We start from the raw sequence: 22,724 nt of genomic DNA on the forward strand, positions 1-22,724 counted from the left end.
CTGCCTAAATTCATAAAATCAGCAAATCCCCCGGCCGCAGCCCCAAACGCCCTTTCACTTCCGAGGGTGCGTGCACGTCGGAAGGCGTTGCGCCAGCAACACGCGGGCAAGCCTTCCTCCGCCCCTTCACGCAGCAGCCCGGGCCGGCACCTGAACCGCTATTGGACGCGCCTCACGTCAATCTCCTAGCGACCCCGCCTCCTTCCGTGCAGCTACCGGGGAAGCCGGAGCCGAACGAGACTTATTAGGTCACTTAAGGCCACCCCCCGTCGGCCGGGGCAGCCTTTTCCCTGATAGGACGTCGAGTTGATCCGCGCGAGTGAGTGGCAAGGGAGCCTCCAATCAGAGGGCGCAGCCGCTAGCCGCCTCTCATTGGTGCCCCACGAGCAGCCAGCGCCAAGCTGTTGGAACTGTAAATGCAGTTGGGGCAGCGGCGCTTCCAGGCCGGGGGAAGGGGCTGCATGGCTGCCAGGTAAGCACGCCTCGCTGGGATCCCCTTGATTCCGGGGCAGGGGTCAGGCCGCTGCAGCCGTCGCGTGGAAGCCTGGCGAAGCCTCCCCAGTGTGCATGGGTGCATGCTTGGCTGTTTGCTTTTATTGTTGCCTTTCTGGCGCTCTCTTTTTGGCACCGGCTCCCCCCAGCGCTCCCAAATGCTGGGAAGCTACTCTGGTCTGTGCGGGACCGAAATAGCCAGGCTTCTAGGGTCACTGGGGTAATCTTATAGGTCGCTTTCCCTTGGGAATCCCAATCAGGATTTGACTCCAGGTGCCCAGGGATGGATTAGCTGCACATGGCATGCCGTTTGGGGTTCAGCCTTAAAGGTTAGCTGGTGTAAATTGCTTGCAGTGTGGGTGGAGCGGTGAGAATGGGCTGGAGGGCGGTGTAGAAATGGAAAGAAATAAAACATAATATGAACTTCCATTTTTGAATGTTCATAATACTTACAGCACTGTTAAGTTGGGGCTTCCTAGTCCTCCCTCCTGCACTCCTCCTTTTAATAGGATTTGATTGACAGTCGGTAGCAGGTAGAAATGTAGATTTCCAGCACGTTCCGTGCAGTTTGAGGTGCTGTTAAAAGCAGACGACCAAGACATATCAACCCCCCTCCCATTTATTACTATCTATTATCCTCAGATCAAGAAGGATTAAGAGAGAGCGTCATGAGATTTTTGAAATCCAGGGTTATCCAGGCCACGGAATACTGAATGAACCGATCCTTCAAGGGCCTGTTTGCCAAACAAAATTGAGCACTGATTTGCACGAGTTCAGCAAAAAAGCAAAACAAAACAGATGTGTGTTGATACCCAGGAGACTGTTCCGGCAGATGCTTTGTGTGAGTCAGAGCTGGCTTCCACAGTGACGTGGAGATGCTCACCTGTTCCATGAGTCTGATAAACTGAGCTTTGACTCACAAAAGTTTATGCCGGAATAGTCTTAAAGTGTCACCGGGCTCCTGTTTTTGTTTGGCTGCTGCAGACTACCAGGGTTACCTGTCTGGAATTAGCGCGCAGGTAAATATTTCCTCAGTGATTAGGAGGGCACAGGTCCTGAACTTGTTGCTTTGTTAAAACAAACTTGGGACTGTGTTGACGAGTACATGGGCTTTAGTGGTCGTTCAGACTTAGGATCTCATGAATTCAGCGCTTTCTTGAGCATATTTCAAATTGGAGTGTGGTTGCGTTTCTTTTTAAGTAATGTGTGCCAAGTGGGGCTTAATGCATTTCTGTACTGGTCCTCACCTTCGTGGGAACATTCCATGTTCCTGGCTCAGTTTGTTAGTTCAAACCTGGAAGTTCCAGAAGAGCGCATCTATATAACCGTTGCTTGTGATTCTAGTTTGGCAGGGTGGCTTACATTTGGAAACACAGCGTTAAGCGCATGCATTATTTATGTGCGTACATTAAATATCTTAATGGAGGTTTCAAATTCCGTGAGAACGTAGTTAGGAAGCAATATATGCATCCTCAAATGAAATAAAAGGCATTTCCCAGCTTACGTTTGCTTGGTGGTTTTAGTCTGTCACTTTCTCAGGGCAGGGCCTTGGTTTCTTGTGCTTTGTGCTTGGTATGCCGCTTTAAACAAAACAGGGGGGATGAGAAAGTGGCCACATCAACTGTACTGCTGCTTTGTGGTTGTCCAGCTAGTGTGAGCCCTAAGTATAAGACCCTGCATTTCAGTGGGTTTAATTTGACTCGCTGAGATGTTCTTTTCTGTGCAATTCTTGCCATTTTTCTCCATTGCATCTGCTGACCCTCCATTTGAGAAAGGAAGTGGGTTTTTGAGAAAACCTGATTGGGGGAAATGTTGGGATATCCTAAGCAGAGCATGGTTTGATTTGGCACACTTATGTTGGCTTACTGTACAAATTTTGTTAACCAAATGTACTGTGGTGTTGGGTTGCATTCAGGATGCGCACAAAGGATATGCATACAGGATACGTGCATGGTCACACAGGTTTCTTTTCTTTTGGGGGTGCATCAAGTTGCAGTCAATTTATGGCAGGGGTGGCCAAACTGTGACTTTCCAGATGTCTGTGGACTACAATGACCATGAGCCCTTGCCAATTGGCCTTACTGGCAGGGGCTCATGGTCACTGTAGTCCATGGGCATCTGCAGAGCCACAGTTTGGCCACCCTTGACTTACGGCAGCCCTGTGGGTTTCAAAGGTGGTTAGCCATTAAACATTGAGGTGGTTTGCTGTTGCCTGCCTCTTGGTAGTAAACCTGGAATTTCTTGGTGGTCTCCCATCATACTATTAACCAGGGCTGACCCTACTTAACTTCCAAGATTTGATACAATTGGGCTAGCCTGGACTAGCCAGGCCTGGGCCCAGGACCCTTTAATCCTGCCCTGTTTTTGGAAGGGGTTTGACAGGCCACCCAGCCCAACCTGCTTTAGTGCAAAAGCTCCAAAGCAAGGCCTTTCCTGGCAGATGGCTCCCCTGCCTCATTTGCATCTTTAACAGGGATGTCCTTTGCTGTTCTGGCTTGCTGTCCTGATTTGCTCCCTCATCGCCACGTGGAGTTCACGAAAGAGCTGTCCTTTCTTTTCTTTTAAAAAAGAACATGCTACAGGGACAGAAGGAACAAAAGGAATTCTTTAGCCTTGAAATGCGCATCCTGTTTCACTGAAGTGGCTGGTTCCTGTTTTCCTCCTGTGCAGCCTTTCTGTTACGTGGCTTGTGGAGGGGGAACTCTACCTGTGCAGTTCTATCTGTCACACAGCTGTTAACAAGACACAAGATTCCTGCTGGAAAAAATAGTGCCTACTTCCAGAAAATTCAACCCATGAAATAAGGCTTGACCCCCCTTCTATGTGCAGTTTCTTTGCCTCTCTTCTTAATAAAACTACAAAAAGCTTTGCCTGTTAACAGTTGCTGCTTTGAAAAGATTAATCTGTTGAATCTCTGCCTAAAACTTTAGGATCAGAACTGGTGTTAAAAACTCTCCAGGAGGAGAAGCATTTGCAATTTCAAAATACTGGGAACCAGCTCTGAAATGGTGGCCTGCCTTGATTTGAGGCTAGTAGGAATTGCTGTCATCTGAGATTTTGAAAATACTTTGGAGATCATGATTTCAGTACAAGAACCTGTGTGGTGTAGTGGCTAAAGTGTGGTGGATGCTTGTAGAGAACGAGTACAATTCCCCACTCCACCATGTGCAGCTTGCAGGGTGACCTTGGGCTAGATCCAGTTCTCTTAGAGCTATTCTCGCAGAGCTGTTCTCCTAGAGCTCTCTCATCTCCACCCTACCTCGCAGAGTGTTTGTTGTGGAGAGAGGAAGGGAATGGAGTTTATAAGATGCTTTGAGACTCCTTTGGGTAATGAAAAGAGGGGGCTAAAAGATCAGCACTTCATTTTCTTTGAGGTACCATTTTATTATATAATATATATAAATATAATAAATACATTTTAGTCTTCTCCTCTCTGGAGTCAGCAACCAGAGATGTGTGCAGGGTTTCTTAGATTCTTAGCTTTATTGTATGTCCTGAAGCTGGAAATGTTGCCCAGTTCACAAACCTGCCCAGAGTTGTAAAGAATGGGCGGTATAAAAATCCAAATAAATAAATAATAAATAAACAAGATGGCGCCATGCATATCTGGAAGCAGTCTCTCTCCTAATGCATGGTTTGGACATAAAGCTCTAACGACTGAGAAGGTTTTGTGCATGAAGCATAATGGAATAGACAAGTTCTAAATTTGGACAGGTATATGAAGTAGAAAAAGTGGGAGATTCAGAGAGGGAGAGAGAGAGAGAGAACCAAGAAGGTACAGATAAGGACTATAATTTTTAGAACACACATCTTCTTTGAAAGTTTTCAAAGAGAGGCTAGATACCCATCTGGTAAAAATGCTAATTCTGTAAATGTAAGCAGATTGTAAGTGGGTGGACAGAAGGAGATTGTGTAGGTGTTTGGCTCTTGTGGTCCTTTCTTGCATTCTGCAGGGGGTTGGACTAGATGACCCTAGAGGTACCTTCCAACTCTATGGTTCTATTCTATGATGCACAGTAACATTTCTCTTGCCATGTAGGTAGTCAAAACAGATATCTGACCTATTGAGTGGTGCTGTTTCCGGTCTGTTTGCCTTGGCTTTTAGTCTGGAGAGGAAGCGTGGATAGTTAACCTGGTTAACTATCACAGCATTAAGTCTTAAGGATTGCATTGTTAAATCTAGAGGCATCTCCTTGATGTGTATTCAGAACAAAGTTTGAGTCCTGTGGCACCTTTAAGACCAGCAAAGTTTTATTCAGGGCATAAGCATTTGAGTGTACGTGTGCTTCTTCAGGTACAGTGAAACAAAATTTCCTCAACCATTACATATAGGCAGAGGGCGGGCAGTAAATTAACATATAGTATAATGAAGATGTTTAACTGATTCCAGTTAATAAATAAAATGGAAACAACAGGCTGAGCATATAAGGTTACCATTTGTTTAGGTTAAATGGGGGGGGGGCATGGTGAAGGAAATAAATATATCAAAATTGGAGATCGGTGGGCAGATGTATCCTTAATTGTGGAATGCTGAGATTCATTAACTGAGACCCTACCTGGATGCTCTATCTGTCCCCTCTCAAACGGAGGCATCTTTACAGCATCTTCTTCTTTGAAGTGGGGCAATTAACTGTGTAGAGTTACTTATTAATTCAGGTAGCAACCTACCTGAATCTATGCTCCTTTGATGGTTGCAGATGAACAAAAAAAGATGTTGCTTATATCAGATACATGCCAGTCATGCTCACCAATTCTCATAAAACTGACCAATGCAGTTCACAACCTGCAATGTTGTGATGCATAAACTGGGAAGGAACGGCATGAATCCTTTAAGGCAGCTACATAACACATGTAGAGCCTCTTGTGGCGCAGAGTGGTAAGGCAGCAGAAATGCTGTCTGAAGCTGTCTGCCCATGAGGCTGGAAGTTCAATCCCAGCAGCCGGCTCAAGGTTAACTAAGCCTTCCATCCTTCTGAGGTCGGTAAAATGAGTACCCAGCTTGCTTGCTGGGGGGTAAAAGGTAATGACTGGGGAAGGCACTGGCAAACCACCCCGTATTGAGTCTGCCATGAAAACGCTGGAGGGCGTCACCCCAAGGGTCAGACATGACTCGGTGCTTGCACAGGGGATACCTTTACCTTTATAACACACGTAGGGTGTTAATGCAGCCGCAGGGATAGATCCTAAAATCATGGCTCTTTGGCAGTGGAGCAGATTGGTTGGTCCTGGGGCTTGATTCTCCTAGGAAACAGAATAATTTTTGCAGATAGCTGACCTTGGATTGGCTGGCAGGGTGGATAGATTACGTAGGAGGCCTGTTCCTTAGTGCTTATGTGTTGTAAGTGGGAAGCAAACAGAACTCTGCTTTACGCAAGGGTCCTGGATCTCAGAGCTCAATCTTCATGCATGGGTGTTTTTATAACGCACTAAACAGCATAGCTATCTCCCCCCCTTTCTTTGTAGGTAATGATGCTGATTGTATTTAATTCAAAGTTTTAAGTCTCCTCTCTGAATCTGTGTGTGTTCTAGGACATCCTTAGCTGGATCACTAAAGACGGTACGTTCCGGCAGGACAATGGCTGGTAGGAGAGCTTCTTGCATCAGAAGACTCTTTGCGCTAGTGAAGAAGACCATTGTTCAGCTTAGCGCTAGTGAAGAACACCTGTAGAATAGGTCCACGAGATCCATAATAATTAATGTTTGGAGGGGTCATGGGGAATAATGTCTGCAGCTGGTGTTTGTGTGTGTGTTTGGGTAGCTATGTAGTAATAGTTGACCTTAGTTCATTTTTCACGTCTAATAAGGGACTTGGGGTGCGTTGTGCCAATGGACTGTTGAACATTGAAGGCTGCCTGTTGAGCATCATTCTAGAACAGGGGTAGTCAACCTGTGGTCCTCCAGATGTCCATGGACTACAATTCCCATGAGCCCCTGCTGGCAGGGGCTCATGGGAATTGTAGTCCATGGACATCTGGAGGACCACAGGTTGACTACGCCTGTTCTAGAACATACTTTCTCAACCAGGGTTTCAAGAAGCCCTGGGGTTTCTTGACAGACCTGGAAGGGTTTCCTGAATGGCTGGGAGTTAATTAATGTTGATATATTCTAAAAAAATTTTGTTAAACATTAATTGAGTGATACAGCCATATATGCACGGGCTTCTTGTGTCGCAGAGGGGTAAGGCAGCAGACATGCAGTCTGAAAGCTCTGCCCATGAGGCTGGGAGTTCGATCCCATCCGCTGGCTTAAGGTTGACTCATCCTTCCATCCTTCCGAAGTCGGTAAAATGAGTACTCAGCTTGCTGCTGGGGGGTAAAATGGTAATGACTGGGGAAGGTACTGGCAAACCACCCTGTATTGAGTCTGCCATGAAAATGCTAGAGGGCGTCACCCCAAGGGTCAGACATGACTCGGTTCTTGCACAGGGGATACCTTTACCTTTATAACCATATATGGTCACATGGACCTGCCCCCCTCCCCCCCATGGCCAATGATGGGCTTGGAGGGGGTGGGAAGGGAAGAGGCCCCGGGTGGGCGTGTGACAGCTCTGCTTCCCAACCATATTCTGCACAATTGTGCTACTACTGGAGCTTCTGCCTGAAGAATGTTTCAGGGGTTTCACGATGGTAAAGAAGTTGAGAAAGGCTGTTCTAGAACACGGGGGATCAATCACTGGTAGATAGGTGGAGGTGGTAACCCATCTCCGGACTGATGGATGCTTCAGCACAAATTTCTTCTGTTTTTAAGGCAATAATGGTATCGTAAAGCAACTAAATATTATCTGTAAACAGGCTGGAGGGAAATATGTGGATTCAAAGCCAAACAACAAAAGTGCCGTCAGAGCTTGGTCACCTGCTGGATATTAGTCATCTGTCTCTGCAGAAGTTTCCATTAGCTTATACTCTGCTGTGCCAACTCTTTCCCGTTGGAGGCCTGTTTTCTTCCCTCCTTTTTCTCCCAGCGCTGTCACCTGGCAATTTAGAATCCTAGAACTGGAAGGGGCCTATGCCGCTCAATGCAGGATCAGCCTAAAGTGTCCCCAATAAAACAGTATCTGTTCGGCTGCTGCTTAAGAGAGAAGGGAGGGAGAGCTCACCACCTCCTTAGCTGATTCCACTGCTGAACTACCTTGACTGGGTGCTTTAAGGTGAGCAATGGGCATTCCCACTGTGCCCTGATTGTCAGAGGTATCTGCCACAGCTGGAAACAGAATACTGGACTAGAAAGTCAAGGTAGCACATGGGTTTGTGACAACAATGCAGGTCAGTTTCATGTTACGCAACATTTCCTAAAAGTCCTGGGACACTGCTGACACATGATGAGTTTATTAGAAAGTCACAGGTTCTGTTTCGTGTATCTTTGTGCTTCAAGGAGTATATGTCAGATTCTTACATTGCCCCCCATGCTCCCTCTACCTCAGGGGTAGTCAAACTGTGGCCCTCCAGATGTCCATGGACTACAATTCCCATGAGCCCCTGCCAGCAAATGCTGGCAGGGGCCCCTGGGAATTGTAGTCCATGGACCTCTGGAGGGCCGCAGTTTGACTACCCCTGCTCTAGCTAGCTCAGAGTGGTATAAACGTTTCTCTGTTTCAGATTTCAGCCCCATAACTGCCGGCAGATTAGGCTGAAAGAATATGTGGGACTGGCCTGTGAAGTTCATGTCAGTGTGGGAAAATGAGCATTTGGGTCCCCCAGCTTTGTATCTCTACCACACTGCCTCCGTAGAGTTGACCCTGCAGCATAAGTTTAGTTCAGATGCAGGTTTATCACCAAGGTTGGGCTGTACCACATCCAATGTACAGGTGTTGGCTCGCCTTCCAGAAATTTCCCATTGCATGTTGCGAAGAAGTCTGTTCTGGAGCCATTACAGCATATATCTGCTTTTTAAATGTGGATGGACATTTCTGGGACCATACAGCTGAGCAAACCCCCACTTGCAATCTGAAGTGGTACAGTCTAAACCTAGTTTTTCTTTCTGAGGGAGCCTTAGATAAGTGATCAGATTCCGTTTCTGTAGTTCTAGCTGCAGGAGGTTTCACTGCCTTGTCTTTCCTCTTAGGTAGACTGCAGAACTGTGCCCTTTTGCCGGAGACGTGCGTAGGATGAATACGTTTTCACTGGCTGAGGTGAGTACGGCAGATGGTACATGACGGGGTGTCTTTTTGAAAGATCGCATTGCTTGTCTTGTTGAATATGTAAGCATGTTCTTGTTGCGGGAATACGCAAGCTCTGTAGTGCGCATCATTTAGCAGCAGATGAAGAGTAACCTACTGGGGGCATCCGGGGAGATCACTGGTCAGACCGCAGCTGGAGGACTGTGTGCAGTTCTTGAGGCCTCAGTTCAAAAAGGATTTGGGCAAAATTGAGAGGGTGCAGAGGAGAGCGATGAGGGCTGGGGACCAAGCCCTGTGAGAAAAGGCTGGGGGACGTGGGAATGTTCAGTCTGGAGAAAAGGGGGTTGAGAGGGGACAGGATGGCTCTCTTGAAGTGTCTGAAAAGATGTCGCTTGGAGGAGGGCAGGGAGTGATTCCTGCTGGCAACAGAGGCTAGGACCGGCATTAATGGGTTTAAACTACGTGTAGAATGGTACTGGTGAGATACCAGGGAAATTTTTTTCACAGGGTATTTCGGCAGTGAATTAGGCTGCCTAAGGAAGGTAGCATTGAGCAGGGGATTGGACGATTTATTTACTTATTTAGGGATTTATATGGCCTGTGCAGTTAGCATATTCAAATTAGGAAACCCCTGATGTTTTTCAAGTGTCCTGATTGGCTCATTTGGAGACTTCCTGCTCCTTTGAGCACACTTCCTTCCCGATTACTTCCCAAAGAATAATTAGTCAGTTAGACAGTTAGGACTCTCTCTCCTCTTCTTTAAAAAGTTGTTTCTTTTTTCAGTAAAACTATAAGAAACTCGTGCTGTGCTCTTTCTTTGCTTAGTCAAGGTTCCTTGAACTAGTTTGAAACACTCATAGGAGAGTATTGAGCCTATTTTAAATGTGGTGTTGGTGTGGGGAGTAACCCTATTATCTAGGGCAGCTGTCCCCAACCCTCGGGCCGGAAACCAGTACCAGTCCGTAGATCAGTTGGTACCAGGCCGCAGCTCCTCCTCGTCCTCCTCCCCGGCTGCTGCCTCGGAGGCTGCCCTGCCACTCTGCCACCAGCTCACTTTTGGTGCTCTCCAGCATCTGCCATGGCTGGGGCTCCCCCTCGGTGTGGCACTGTGCAGCTGCTGCTGGCAGCACCCCCAGTGGGTGGTGGGAAGTCAGGGGCGCTGGCGAGAAAGCAAGGGGAGCAGGGGCTCAGGCGGCGGCGACATCCCTCAGCAAAAGACTACCCCCCTCCTCCAGGCCTCAGTAAAATTGTCAAGCGTTGACCGGTCCCCGGTGATAAAAAGGTTAGGGACCACTGATCTAGGGGACTTTCCCAGATCAGGATTTGGGGACGAGACCTGGAAGCTAAAGAGATCATGCCGTGAAGGCCGTACCAGTTTCGCTCAAATCCGTCCCTTGAGTCTGCCCTCCCACGGGTTTTGGTCTGCCCTATTAGCAATTCGTAATCCCGTTGGGATGCCGTCGATGAGATTGCAGAGCGGTGATGAGGCTGGAGATAGCCTCTCTGAATCCTCCCTTCTCAGCAGAGGAGGAAAAGGGGAACGAGCCGCCAGCTCTCCTTTCTGCCCTAGTTTCAGGGTTGCTGCAAAGGGAGGATGGTGACGTCCCTGGGGAACCTCTTGCATGGCATCCACAGCGGCCCCCGGTAGGCCTAACATTTCCCAGTTTCTGTAGTTAGGAATCTGGGAACGCCAGTCCTTACGGCAGGGATAGTCAAACTGCGGCCCTCCAGATGTCCATGGACTACAATTCCCAGGAGCCCCTGCCAGCGAATGCTGGCAGGGGCTCCTGGGAATTGTAGTCCATGGACATCTGGAGGGCCGCAGTTTGACTATCCCTGCCGTAAGGGGTTGGAAATAAAGCGGCCGATTTTGTAATGCCCCCTGTTTGGATCTGCGGTGCGGCCTCATTTGGGATATTGCGTGGAGTTCTGGTTGCTCCGTCTCGAAAACTGTGCCGTGGAGCTGGCAGTAGTGCAGAAGAGGGGAGCCGAAATGATTACGGGGTTGGGGTGCCTTCCTTACGAGGAAAGGAGCTTTCAGTTTAGACAAGAGGTGGGGGGGGGGAAGACATGATGGAGAATTATAAAATGACACATGGGGTGTTGAGAGTTAGCAAAGAGAACTTTTCTTCCCTTCACCAGGATCCTAGATCCATTGAAGCTGATGGGCAGTGGATTCAGGACAGACAAAGGAACTGCTTTAAGCAAGGAGTGATTAAAATGGGGAACTCACGGTCAGAGAATGTACTGATGGCTGCAGATAGAGAGGGCTATTAAAGGGAGATTAGACAAATTCACAGCTGATAGATAGTATCAGCAGCTACTAGCCACGGTGATTAGAGGGAACCTCTAGATTCAGGGGCAGTCAACCTCTGAACCCCAGAACCAGGGAAGGCCTCAGCTTCTGTGCTCTGTTGTTGGCCCTCCTGAGGAACTGGTTGGTCACTGTGTGAGACAGGATGCTGGACTAGATGGGTCACTGGTCTGATCCAGCAGGGCTCTTCTGATGTTCTTAAGATGCTGGACTAGAGGGACCCCCGGTCTGATCCAGCAGGGCTCTCCTTATGTTCTCAGGATGCAGGACTAGATGGACCCCCGGTCTACATGGATCCCTGGTCTGATCCAGCAGGTCTCTTCTGATGTTCTTAAGATGCTGGACTAGAGGGACCCCTGGTCTGATCCAGTAGGGCTCTTCTGTTGTTCTCAGGATGCTGGACTTGATGGACCCCTGGTCTGATCTAGCAGGGCTCTTCTGATGTTCTTAGGATGCTGGACTTGATGGACCCCTGGTCTGATCCAGCAGGGCTCTTCTGATGTTCTTAAGATGCTGCTCACCAGTCCATTTCTGACCACCTGTCAACCTGAGGAGCAAATTTTACATGGTGTGTGCCGCAGCCCTACAAGAACTTGTACTTGCCTCGTCAGGGGTCCAGCAGTGGTTAAGCGGGTGACAAATCTCATAACCTCTTTTACTGCATCTCCTCTTGCTACGGCCGTGCACTTCAATTCTCCCGTTCTCAGGAGTCTTTTCCCTGTCTTCAGAAGCACTAACCCGGCCTGCCCTCAATCTGGCAACCTCTTATTTACCCATTCGTGGCCTGTAAAAATTATTAGGTTTTCTTTAACTCTCGGGGAACCCCCTTTCTCCTTTTTGGATGCAGGTCGGCCGTGAAGCCCTACCACGTTGCAGAGGACTCTGGATCCTCGTTCTAGTTCGTGGGCGGCCAGAGCCGTCCGCACCTGGGCTCGCCTTGCCCCATTTGAATGGAGAATGTGACCTAGGGCGCACCCACGCTTGGCTGCAACTGCATGTTGCCAGGAGCGATTGCTAGTAGCAGGCAAGCTGTTTCTCAGGGAGGCTGGTCGGCTCTTTCTCTCTCGTCAGTCTCTGAGGCTGCCCAAGGCACCGCTTGGGGGGGGAAGAACCCACCTGTCCAAAGCGCTTGAACTCTCCGTTTCGTTTCTGTGCAGATGACCTCTCATTAAGACGTTTCTCCTGCCAACGTCCCGAGACGGTCCCGCTCGAAATGGCCAAGAACAAGCTCATCCTGCTGCGGCACGGGGAAGGGGCCTGGAACAAGGAGAACCGTTTCTGCAGCTGGGTGGACCAGAAGCTGAGCGGCGACGGGGTGAAGGAGGCCCGGGCCTGCGGCAGGCACCTCAAAAACCTGGGCTTTGAGTTCGACCTGGTCTTCACGTCCATCCTCAGCCGCTCTATCCAGACTGCTTGGCTGGTGCTCGAGGAGATGGGGCAGGAGTGGGTCCCCACCGAGGCTTCCTGGAGGCTCAACGAGAGGCACTACGGGGCGCTGATCGGCCTCAACCGGGCGGAAATGGCCCTGAACCACGGGGAAGAGCAGGTGAAGCGCTGGCGGAGGAGCTACGCTGTCACCCCGCCGCCCATCACTGAGTCCCATCCTTACTATCACGAAATCTATAACGACCGCCGGTATAAGCTGTGCGACGTCCCCTTGGAAAAGCTCCCCAAGGCCGAAAGCTTAAAGGAAGTCCTGGACAGACTCCTTCCCTACTGGAACGAGAGGATAGCGCCGGAGGTGAAGAAGGGCAAAACGGTCCTCATCTCTGCTCACGGGAACAGCACGCGAGCTCTCCTGAAGCATTTGGAAGGTAACGTTGTCGTTTCTTGGCTTAAAGAACCTAGTGAATACGATATCATAGAATCATAGAGTTGGAAGGGGCCATACAGGCCATCTAGTCCAACCCCCTGCTCAACGCAGGATCAGCCCAAAGCATCCTAAAGCCCTACCAATGGGTGATATTTATTGATTTGTCTTAATTTTTTTAATTTAGTGATTTATATTTTGCCCCTCTCGGTTACCTGTCCCAGGGCAGTTTACAAAGTCTAACAACTCAATAAAATGATTCCTAAAGATATAAGCCTGCTTAAAATATACATAAAACCACCCTTTAACATGGTTGCACCAATTTTGATTGCTGGGGTCAAGTTGTAGCTAGCAGATATTAGCTTATAGGGAGGGCGTGGGGGAGGAAAGAAGGGCAGAGGGACCAAGAGGGTGGCCTGATACTGTTGTTATCTATGTATGTTTTCTTTGCATGCTAGTTCAGAAAAAGGCACCATCTTCTTGCATCATGGGGTGGGTGGGTGGGTGTTATCTTTTAGGTTACATCTGCACCGGAAATATATATATATAGATCCGGCTTTAACTGTCATGAAAGAGCACTGCAGATTTTAGCGGGTGGAGCTGCTTTACGCTGAGTCTGGCTGTTGGACTGTCAGTCTTGGCTCCTCTAGCCGGCAGCTGCTCTCCAGGGTCTCTGGCAGAGGTCTTTCGTATCAGTGAATGGTCAAAGGCTTTCGTGGCCGGAGGCAACCGGCTGTTTTAGGTATGCCAGGCTGTGTGGCTGGGGTCCTTTAGGGACTAAAACTACCGGACTGCAGCCACACACAGTCTGGGATACACACAATGGCCAGTCTTTTGTATCAGGGGTAGTCAACCTGTGGTCCTCCAGATGTCCATGGACTACAATTCCCATGAGCCCCTGCCAGCAATTGTAGTCCATGGACATCTGGAGGACCACAGGTTGACTACCCCTGTTCTGTATCATCTGCTACCTGAACCTTTCAGGTGGGAAATGCTGGGGGCTGAACTTGTGGCTTTCTCATAGAATCATAGAGTTGGAAGGGACCTCCAGGATCATCTAGTCAGAATGCAGGAAATTCAGAACTGCCTGCTCATCCACCGTGGCCTCAATTCCATGCCCAGATGCTCCCCCCCCCCAAAAAAAAAACAGAATAGTTGGCCAGTCTGACCAGAAGAAACTCATTTCCTGATCCTGAAGTGATGATGGGCATTTCCCTGGGTATGCAAGAAAGGGCCACAAGAGACAAACACTTGGAAATACCTTCCTGCCCACCCACTCACAATCTGCCTCATTGCAGAATCAGCATTTCTGTCTGAGGGCTATCCAGCCTCTGTTTAAGAATTTCCAAAGGAGGAGAACCCACCACCTCCCGAGGAAGCCTGTTCCACTGAGGATCCGCTCTAACCATAGGGGACTTCTGGATGTTTAGCCTAAAATTCTTCTGAATTTTGAGGTGCTCTGCCTTTCTATTCCACTTCCCCCCCTCTCCTGTCAGAAGTCTCTAGAGCGCTTGGGGTCAGCAGGACCCACAGATCTCTGGCTATAGGGCCAGCTATGGGGCCAGCTCTTAAACCTGCGGAGTCGCTGTTCCCTTTACAAAGGAGCTGTACGCTTTAATAACTTCTGGTCGCTCCGCAAGCCAGACATCTGGATTGATGCTTGAAAAAAGAACTTCTGCCTCTCCTTTTGCTTCTTCCTTTAACTCATGTTCTCAATATGTCTGTGAAGGGTGGCTTAGGCCAAGAGCATGCCTTGCGTAAAGTCCCTTGATAAAAGTGATGCGCCTCTCAGAGGCATCATTCATCCTCTTCCCTCTGTACCACACTGGGCCCAGCATGGCCCGCTGTGCGGTTGTCCTATGTTGTGTCACTTGAGGCTGAGCATGCCCCCCCCCCCCCCCAATATGGCACTTTTAGAAACTGAACAGGCCTGGGCGGGACCTTTGCCCAGCAAGGCCACGGGAGGTTTTGATTGGCTGTGCAGGTTTTAAAAAACACTGCTTTGGCAGCAGGCGTCCCCGTAGCCCCCTGTGTCTGACGGCAAACTGGCTGGCTCTCCTTGGGGCTTCCTGTGGCAGCCATTTTGTGGTGGCAGCCATTTTGTAGCTGTGCCAAACCGTGTCAGCATTCCAAAGGAGCCTGCAGGCTCAACAAAATTGGGGACCATGAGTTTAGAGCAGGGGTAGTCAAACTGCGGCCCTCCAGATGTCCATGGACTACAATTCCCATGAGCCCCTGCCAGCGAATGCTGGCAGGGGCTCATGGGAATTGTAGTCCATGGACATCTGGAGGGCCGCAGTTTGACAACCCCTGAGTTAGAGCATGGGTGTCCTGCCATGGAGAGGGCCTGTTGTAGCTTCCCTGAATGTGTATGGGAGGCTTTCTAGGCCTGTGACATATAAACCTTTGCCCTACCTGCTTGCTCACCTCGCTGGCATTGAGCTATCACCTGCTTCTCTGCAGTAGACAAAACAGCTCCAACACACTGTCTGCATGTGCGTGTGTGTGTTTGTGTAGGTTAGAACGACACAGGTGAGAATGGTGGTATCTCATACCTGGGCTTTGTCTTCCAACCTTCTTGCCCCAAAAGAGTTGGTGGCCATTGTGTGAGAGAGACACAGAACTGATGCTGTGCTCTCTTTGGGGTGAGGCTCGTATTGTCCTGGCCCATCGATCCGTAGCTGACATCAGATTGTGTCATGCCGTGCTCTGGAATTGATTATTAACTCACACCTACGTTGGGACCGTCTTTCCCAATAGCAGACCTGCCTGTCGTTTTCAGGCACCGCCAAAATTGGGCCAGCCCTCTTGAAACAAAAAATACCGCACAGACATGGAAGACTAGAGCCACTGTGAATCAACCTGGTGCTTCCCTGGTTATTCTTTCACTTTCTCACCCAAGCTGTTCTCTTGTGAGTGTAGGTCATGAATGGAGACAGCTGTGGTTGGTTCCAGTTTCTGATCTGGTTATCAATTTGTATGTGGGGAGGGGGAGACACCAGCCAAATTGGGAGCCTCCATTCTGGAGAACCAGGTTTGATTCCCCACTCCTCCACCACATGCAGCCAGGTGGGTGACCTTGGGCTCACCACAGCCCTGATAGTGCTGTTCTGACCAAGCAGTAATATCAGGGCTCTCTCAGCCTCACCCACCTCACAGGGTGTCTGTTGTGGGGAGAGGAAAGGGAAGGCGAATGTAAGCCGCTTTGAGCCTCCTTCGGGTAGAGAAAAGCAGCATATAAGAACCAACTCTTCTTTTTCTTCAGTTAATATCAGGGCTCTCTCAGCCTCACCCACCTCACAGGGTGTCTGTTGTGGGGAGAGGAAAGGGAAGGCGAATGTAAGCCGCTTTGAGACTCCTTCGGGTAGAGAAAAGCGGCATATAAGAACCAACTCTTCTTCTTCAAAAAAGTTTCAACAGCTTGGACTGCTATTGATTTCCTGTTGTGCTTAGGTGTTGTAGGGGGACCAAAGCACATTTATTTTACGTATTCTTTTTTGTGGGATTTATATTCCACGCTGGCCAGAAACTCAGCTTAGATTGATGCTCTGGGACTGCAGTGCAACCTGATCCAGATGCAGAAATGCGAAGAAAGGTCAACTGGTTTGTGTTACGAACCCTATGGAGTAACCAGACACTGGCCTGACTTGACATTCCATTTATATGCCACGTCCTTAGTCTCTAGAAGGTTTTGAACCGTCGGCCTAATTTGCGGAGACCAGAGAGGGCAAGAAGACTCCTAGGGTCACCCCTGGGCTCTCGTCCAGATTCCACCCTTATTTCTTTGAGCAAGTTATCTCAGCATGAGAATCCCCAGGAGCTGTGCCATCTGTTCAGTGCTGGCCCCACAATCAGGAGTATACATATTTCTAGAGGCAAGGGGTATGTGTATTTAACAGGCTTCTCTGTTCCGTGTTCTGAGCATGGGCACTAAACTGCCTCATCACTGGCAGTCTTCAAGCAAAGGTTGGATACACATTTTTCTTGGATGCTTTAGGATGGTTAGGGCTGATCCTGCGTTGAGCAGGGGGCTGGACTAGATGGCCTGTGTGGCCCCTTCCAACTCTATGATTCTATGATTCATCAAGGATACCCACATTTCTCATCCCAGAAATTGTCCTCCCTTCTCTGTTTTCTTTCACCATCTTGATTTGCATTGCACAATCCCTAGAGGCCCTCCTGTTCACAGATGCACCATCCTCTTGGGTTGAAAAAAGCAGAACTTGTTTTATTTTGAAAGATTCTTAAGCTGTCCCCATCCTCTAGTGAGTAATGGAAGGGGTTGTCCCCCCCAGTCTATTAATATGACACAGATTGGGAAGCGTAGGTGTATTTGGGAGAACAAGCTAGTAAATTTGTTTGCAGAGCTTTCAGGGGGGGAAAGAAGTCACCTGAAATGATTTTAATTGGCAGAGAGCGTTAAACTAGGGGGGGGGGGGAGGAGTGCATGAAAGCATCTGCCAGAGTGCGTTAAAAGTCGTGCGATCAATAAAGAGCTTTAAATAGATATACAGTGAGGCGTCCGTCGGTGTGAATTAAGGTCGCCGTTTTTTCACTCTCATCCGATGCTTGCATATTCAGAAGCAAGCTCTTTTTAGTTGCAGGAGAGCCTGGTCAGAGCCAGCTTGGTGTGGTGGCTTCTAATCTGGTGAGCTGGCTTTGATTCCCCTACTCCTCTACTGCATGCAGCCAGCTGGGTGACCTTGGGCCAGTCCCAGTTTTCTTATGGCTGTTCTTGTACAGCAGTTCTGTCAGAGCTCTCTCAGCCTCACAGGGTGTTCTATTGTGGGGTGAGGAAGATAGAGGTGTTTGTTAGGCCCTTTGGTAAGTGAAAAGTGGAGTATAAAACCCAACTTGCCCTCCACCTTCCTACCGAATGTAAGTTTAGATGTATATATGTGTGTGTGCGTGTATATATGTATGTATATATATGTATGTGTATATATATGTATGTATATATTTCACTGGCTGAGTCGAGAGAAATCATTCATGGAGCCAGCGTGATGTATTACTACTACTACTACTACTACTACTACTACTACTACTACTACTACTACTACTACTTCGATTTATAGCCCGCCACTCCCCTAAGGCTCGTGGCGAGTAACAGCATATAAAAACCCATAAAACCCGTAATACATAAAAACATCCTACAAAAACACACCTTCCAACCCAACAGTAGCTAAAGGTGTGAGACAGTTGAACACACGAAAACTGCCTTCTACTGAATCAGACCCTTGACGCTTCAGAGCTAGTCTTGTCTACTCAGAGGGGCACCGGCCGTCCAGGGTCTCAGGTAGAGGTTCTTCCACTCCCTTGCTGCCTGATCTTCTTTAACTGGAGTTCCTGAGGATTGAACTAGGGACCTTCTGCATGCCAAGCAGATGCTGTGACGCTGAGGGAATGTTTTTTGACTGACATTCCCCACAATACTTTACAGAGCCGGTGGCCTATTTATATATATAAAAATTGCTTGATAAGAGTATAAGGAATCAACCACTGAAGAAAAATTGTGAAAACGGAGTATGTCTCGAAACCGTTTTGGTTGGTCCTTAAAAAATTATTGACATATAAAATTTATTGTACCAATTTCCTTGGAAAGGTTCTGTTTTTCTCTGTTTATGCATTTTGAACCTTTCTTCATTTTTCGTATGGTTGTCTCATTGTGACGCTGAGTCACAGCAGATCCTCAGCTGACGTATATAGTCTTTTCGAGCATAAGAGAAGTCTGTGTTCAGTTTTGATTCGCACACGCATGCTCTGTGCTCGCACACGTGCACAAAATGTGTGCCACAGATACTGAAAGTCTCGGAAACCTGGTTGAGGAGACATTTCACGGCAGCCAAGGTTCCTTCCCGTTTTCCAACGTAATTCTGCTTCCTTTCCAGGCATTTCCGACGAGGCCATTGTCAACGTCACACTTCCGACCGGCATTCCGGTCCTTCTTGAGCTTGACGAGGACCTACGCCCGCTCGGCCATCACCAATTCCTGGGCGACCAAGAAGCCATCCAAGCCGCCATCAAGAAAGTGGAAGATCAGGGGAAAGCCAAGCCTGTGGAGAAATAAAGACCACTTTTCCCTCCCCCCAATGCACGCTCTCTCATCCGTCGTCATGTGTAGTAACAGATGATGCTCGGTGATTGCACTATTCTGCCGACTTGCGTTTAGTCTTAAGTGCTCAATTAAGTGGTACATAAAGGTGGTGGCTAGATGCTAGCGCTTCGTCTTGGGAGCCATGCGGTCAGAGTCTAGTCTGTTAGAAAGTGAATCCCCTGGATTGCGGCTAGAGCTATGAAAGATAATTGCTGTAACTTTCCCGGATCCTATGTCTGTGGGTGGGGAATTTAATGCTGTGTGCAATTTCACGATTCGCTTGTAGATCCACCTTCTTCTTTGCCGGTTGAATTGGGAAGTTGGGTTTTTGGGTGGGGGGGAGTGAGTACCTTGGCTGTTTCTGGTTTTTTTTGGGTCAGTAGCCCCCCCCCGGCCACCTCTGTTATCGCCACTTCCCTTTCCCTTGTGGAGTAAAAATCAAGTGGGGGATGGGAAATTTTCAGGGGACAAAAATCACTTTTTCCATATTGAAAAAGAAAAAATGTCCCACAATAGGATCCCAAATGTGGGGTGTGTCAGATTCAAGCTACATCAACCGCACTTTCTGTAGAAAGCACCTTTTAAAAATTTGTCTCAAGCAACAGTTATAGTTTCTGTCATTCACAAGCATTAAGCCTTCCAGGAATTTTTAAAATCTCTATTTTTTCCCACTAGAGGAGGTCTCCTTGGATATTTGTGATTTATTTTCTCTCTCTCTGTTCCTGTACTACAGTACCCAGCATTTTTCAACTTTTTTATCCTTGAGAACCCCCTGAAACATTCTTCATGCTTTCAGAAACCCCAGAAGTGGTGTGATCATGCAGAATATGGTTGGGAAGCAGAGCTGGGGACACACCCACCTAAGGCCCCTCCCCTTCCCATCCCCTTCAGGCCCATCATTGGCCATGGGTGGGGGTTGACATGGCCAATATATGGTCATATCACCCAATAAATATGAAAAATTAACTCCTACCACTTTGGGAAACCCTTCTAGGGGGTCAGGAAAGCCTGGGGTAGACAAACCAAGATAGACATGGGTTGTTATTAGCTAAATGATTCGTACAAGTGCAGGATCCAAGCCAGACAGAGTTGGTGGTCTCCCAGTGGTCTGTGAAGCAGAAGAAGCAAGCTGACGTGGGTCAAAAGAAGATTTTAAGGAGGGCCAAGAAGTAGGCTGTGACCACATCTCTCCTCCATACCACTCAAGGAATTTGACCCTAAGGCCAAGGTGATACTAGAAGGTATATTGAAAGAGTATCATGGTAATCTCCAATGAAATATATTGTGCACAATAAGATACAATATCTAGCTACTGAGGAAGTTACCTATCTCCGAAAACGAGGTATCTGCTGGGACTCGTTCTAGCTTGGCTTCTAGGATTTGTATGAACTACGCGTAATAAATCTTCTTTTGAGCCCCGTCAGCTTGTTTCTTTTGCTTCACGGACTCCCCGGCTGACGAGTCTTCTCTCTAACCTCCAGCTAGTAGCTGGAGATCTGCTATGAGAACTCATTTCTAAGCTACAAAGATCCGTTCCCTCGTAGAAAATGGCCACCGGGGGAGGGGGATTCTGTGGCATAATACCCCAATGAAGTAACCCCTTTCCGCAAACTCCGCCCCTCCATAGGCTCCACCCCCAAAATCTCCTGGTATTTCCGGACCCAGAGGTGGCCATTCTAAAGCCAGGTGGGTGCCCCTGGGTGAATGAAGGCTTCAAACCCCACCAATCAGTTTAATGGGAAGGGCTGGAATCTGCTTTGCCCCGCCCTCTCTGGAACAGCCAATGGGTGAGACTTCAGCCTTTTTAAACACACAAGCCTATTAGTGCCGTCCTTGTGAAGGCGCATGCATGAAACTTTTAAGGGGAGGGGGCTTCCAGAAGAAAGATGAGATGGGGAGGGGCTGTGGCTCAGTGGAAGAGCATCTGCTTGGTGTGCAGAAAAGTCCCAGGTTCAATCCCCGGCATCTCTGCTTTAAAGGGTCAAGCAGCAGCAGATGTGAATGACCTTTGTGTGGGACCCTGGAGGGCTGCTGCCAGTCTGAGCAGACGAGTTTGATGGTCGTAGGGTCTGTTTCAGTAAGAGAAAGGGGTGGCCCAATGGTAGCTCTCCGGATGTCCATGGACTACAATTCCCATGAGCCCCTGCCAGCAAATGCTGGCGGGGGCTCATGGGAATTGTAGTCCATGGACATCCGGAGAGCCAACATTGGGCCATTCCTGATAATAAGGCAGCTTCATGTGGATTTCTCACAGCTTTGTCGCTCTGTGTTACTTCCTTGGGAACGAGTAAAGGATGCTCTTCAACTCAACAGGGAACGGACTCCTTTTTTTCTTTCGGCACACACTGGGCAAAGCCAATGGGAGGACAGGGGGCGGCTTTTCACACACGTGGGGCTGATTTCAATTGCTTGGAAGTCATCTTCTCCTGATACGACCTTTGGCCCTTCTCCAGCCCCAATTTGTTCTTGTCCCCACTGGTGCCTCTGTGTTAAGTCTCCTACGCTCTCTGAATTGCAAGCATCCCGAAAGGGGGGGGGATTAAGCGAGGCCAGATTGATCTTTTTTTGTTGAAGTCCAAAGGCGGACTTCGGAACTGTTCTTTCTCTCTGTATTCCTCCTCCCTTGAGCAGAGATTGGAGGTTTGCTACCTTTAGCGTCACCGATTTGAAACTGAAGTTAGGCTAACGTTCTGTCCGTGAGGATCTCACTGTGGGAGGGCGTTCCTCTTGAAACGAACAGTGGTGAAGGTTGTCTTTGGACTTCTCCCCTTGACCCATGAATGTGCTAATCTGGGTTGAATGTTGGCATGATACTTTCTCAAATACGAGCCCCTCTTTCTTTATATCCTTGCCTCCCCTTCCTGGACTTCCAAGGGCATCTCAGGCTTGGGACACTGAACGGGCTTGTCTGTTTGTTCTCTGTGGTCCCGCTGCAATACACGGTTGGCTAAACTTTTTGCCCTGGTGAATCGTTATTTGAACTGGGTTTATTGTGCCTGTGAAGCACATCTTGACCTCCTGGAGAGGAGTTCTTGGTTCATTTTCAAAGGTTTGAGCAGCATTTGGAAACTTTAAAGAGCCACTGCTTTTAGCCTATTCAGAATTTCATTCAGGGGAAGGAGGGTTTTAAAAAAATGATTTCGGTATGCATAGTTTAAAGCATGGGTAGTCAAACTGTGGCCCTCCAGATGTCCATGGACTACAATTCCCAGAAGCCCCTGCCAGCGAATGCTGGCAGGGGCTTCTGGGAATCGTAGTCCATGGACATCTGGAGGGCCGCAGTTTGACTACCCCTGCTTTAAAGCTTTAAAGTATAGCACTCCAGCAGGGCCATCCTGCGCAGAGTTACTCTGATCCAAAGCCACTGAAACCAATGGGCTGAGAGTGCAGTAATTATCATAGGACTGCATTGCAGGTGTAAACCTCTACAATTTCCCTGTTATTGAGATACCCCTAGGTAGCCTATAGGGTCATGATTGTCGGCGTGGTCTTGTGGTTAAGAGCGGCAGCCTCTAATCTGGAGAGCTGGGTTCGATTCCCCGCTCCTCCACATGCAGCTGTCTGGGTGACCTTCGTCACAGTCCTGTTAGAGCTGTTCTCACAGAGCAGTTCTATCAGTGCTCTCAGCTACCTCATGGGGTTTCTACTGTGGGGAGAGGAAAGGAAAATTGTTTATTAGCCACTTTGGGACTCCTTCGGGTAGTGAAAAAGCAGGGTATAAAGACCAGCTCTTCTCAAAATATGCATATGCTGCCTGTTTGTACATCTGCACTATGGATCGTTTCCTCCTATGGCATCGTCCTTGATAATTTAGGTCAATGAAAGATCGCTTCCTGTTGCCAGAGAGGGGAATTGCATCAGACCTATGCAACTTGTGACTTATTGAGCTGAAGGCTTC

General features: G+C 48.5%; 1 protein-coding gene across 2 annotated transcripts; it reads left to right on the forward strand.

Moving 5' to 3' along the window:
- Positions 1-340: 340 nt before the first annotated feature.
- BPGM (bisphosphoglycerate mutase) lies at positions 341-21,136 on the forward strand. Of its 2 annotated transcripts, none has more exons than XM_077340708.1 (4): positions 341-472; positions 8,554-8,620; positions 12,080-12,736; positions 18,621-21,136. In XM_077340708.1, the coding sequence occupies exons 3-4, from the start codon at positions 12,136-12,138 to the stop codon at positions 18,797-18,799; spliced, it is 780 nt and encodes a 259-aa protein (XP_077196823.1). In that variant the 5' UTR covers positions 341-472; positions 8,554-8,620; positions 12,080-12,135; the 3' UTR covers positions 18,800-21,136. The 2 variants fall into 2 exon arrangements, with proteins under 2 accessions (XP_077196823.1, XP_077196824.1); XM_077340709.1 differs by having other exon boundaries at positions 369-472; positions 8,558-8,620.
- Positions 21,137-22,724: the final 1,588 nt, after the last annotated feature.

This window comes from Paroedura picta, chromosome 5, assembly GCF_049243985.1.
Source record: "Paroedura picta isolate Pp20150507F chromosome 5, Ppicta_v3.0, whole genome shotgun sequence".
In the NCBI taxonomy this organism is placed as follows: domain Eukaryota; kingdom Metazoa; phylum Chordata; class Lepidosauria; order Squamata; family Gekkonidae; genus Paroedura; species Paroedura picta.

Excerpts from the sequence above, each read along its gene's own strand:
- BPGM (XM_077340708.1), top strand. The coding sequence starts at position 12,136 with ATGGCCAAGAACAAGCTCATCCTGCTGCGGCACGGGGAAGGGGCCTGG. Across the intron at positions 12,737-18,620 it reads TCTCCTGAAGCATTTGGAAG|GCATTTCCGACGAGGCCATT; the intron begins GTAACGTTGTCG and ends CTTCCTTTCCAG.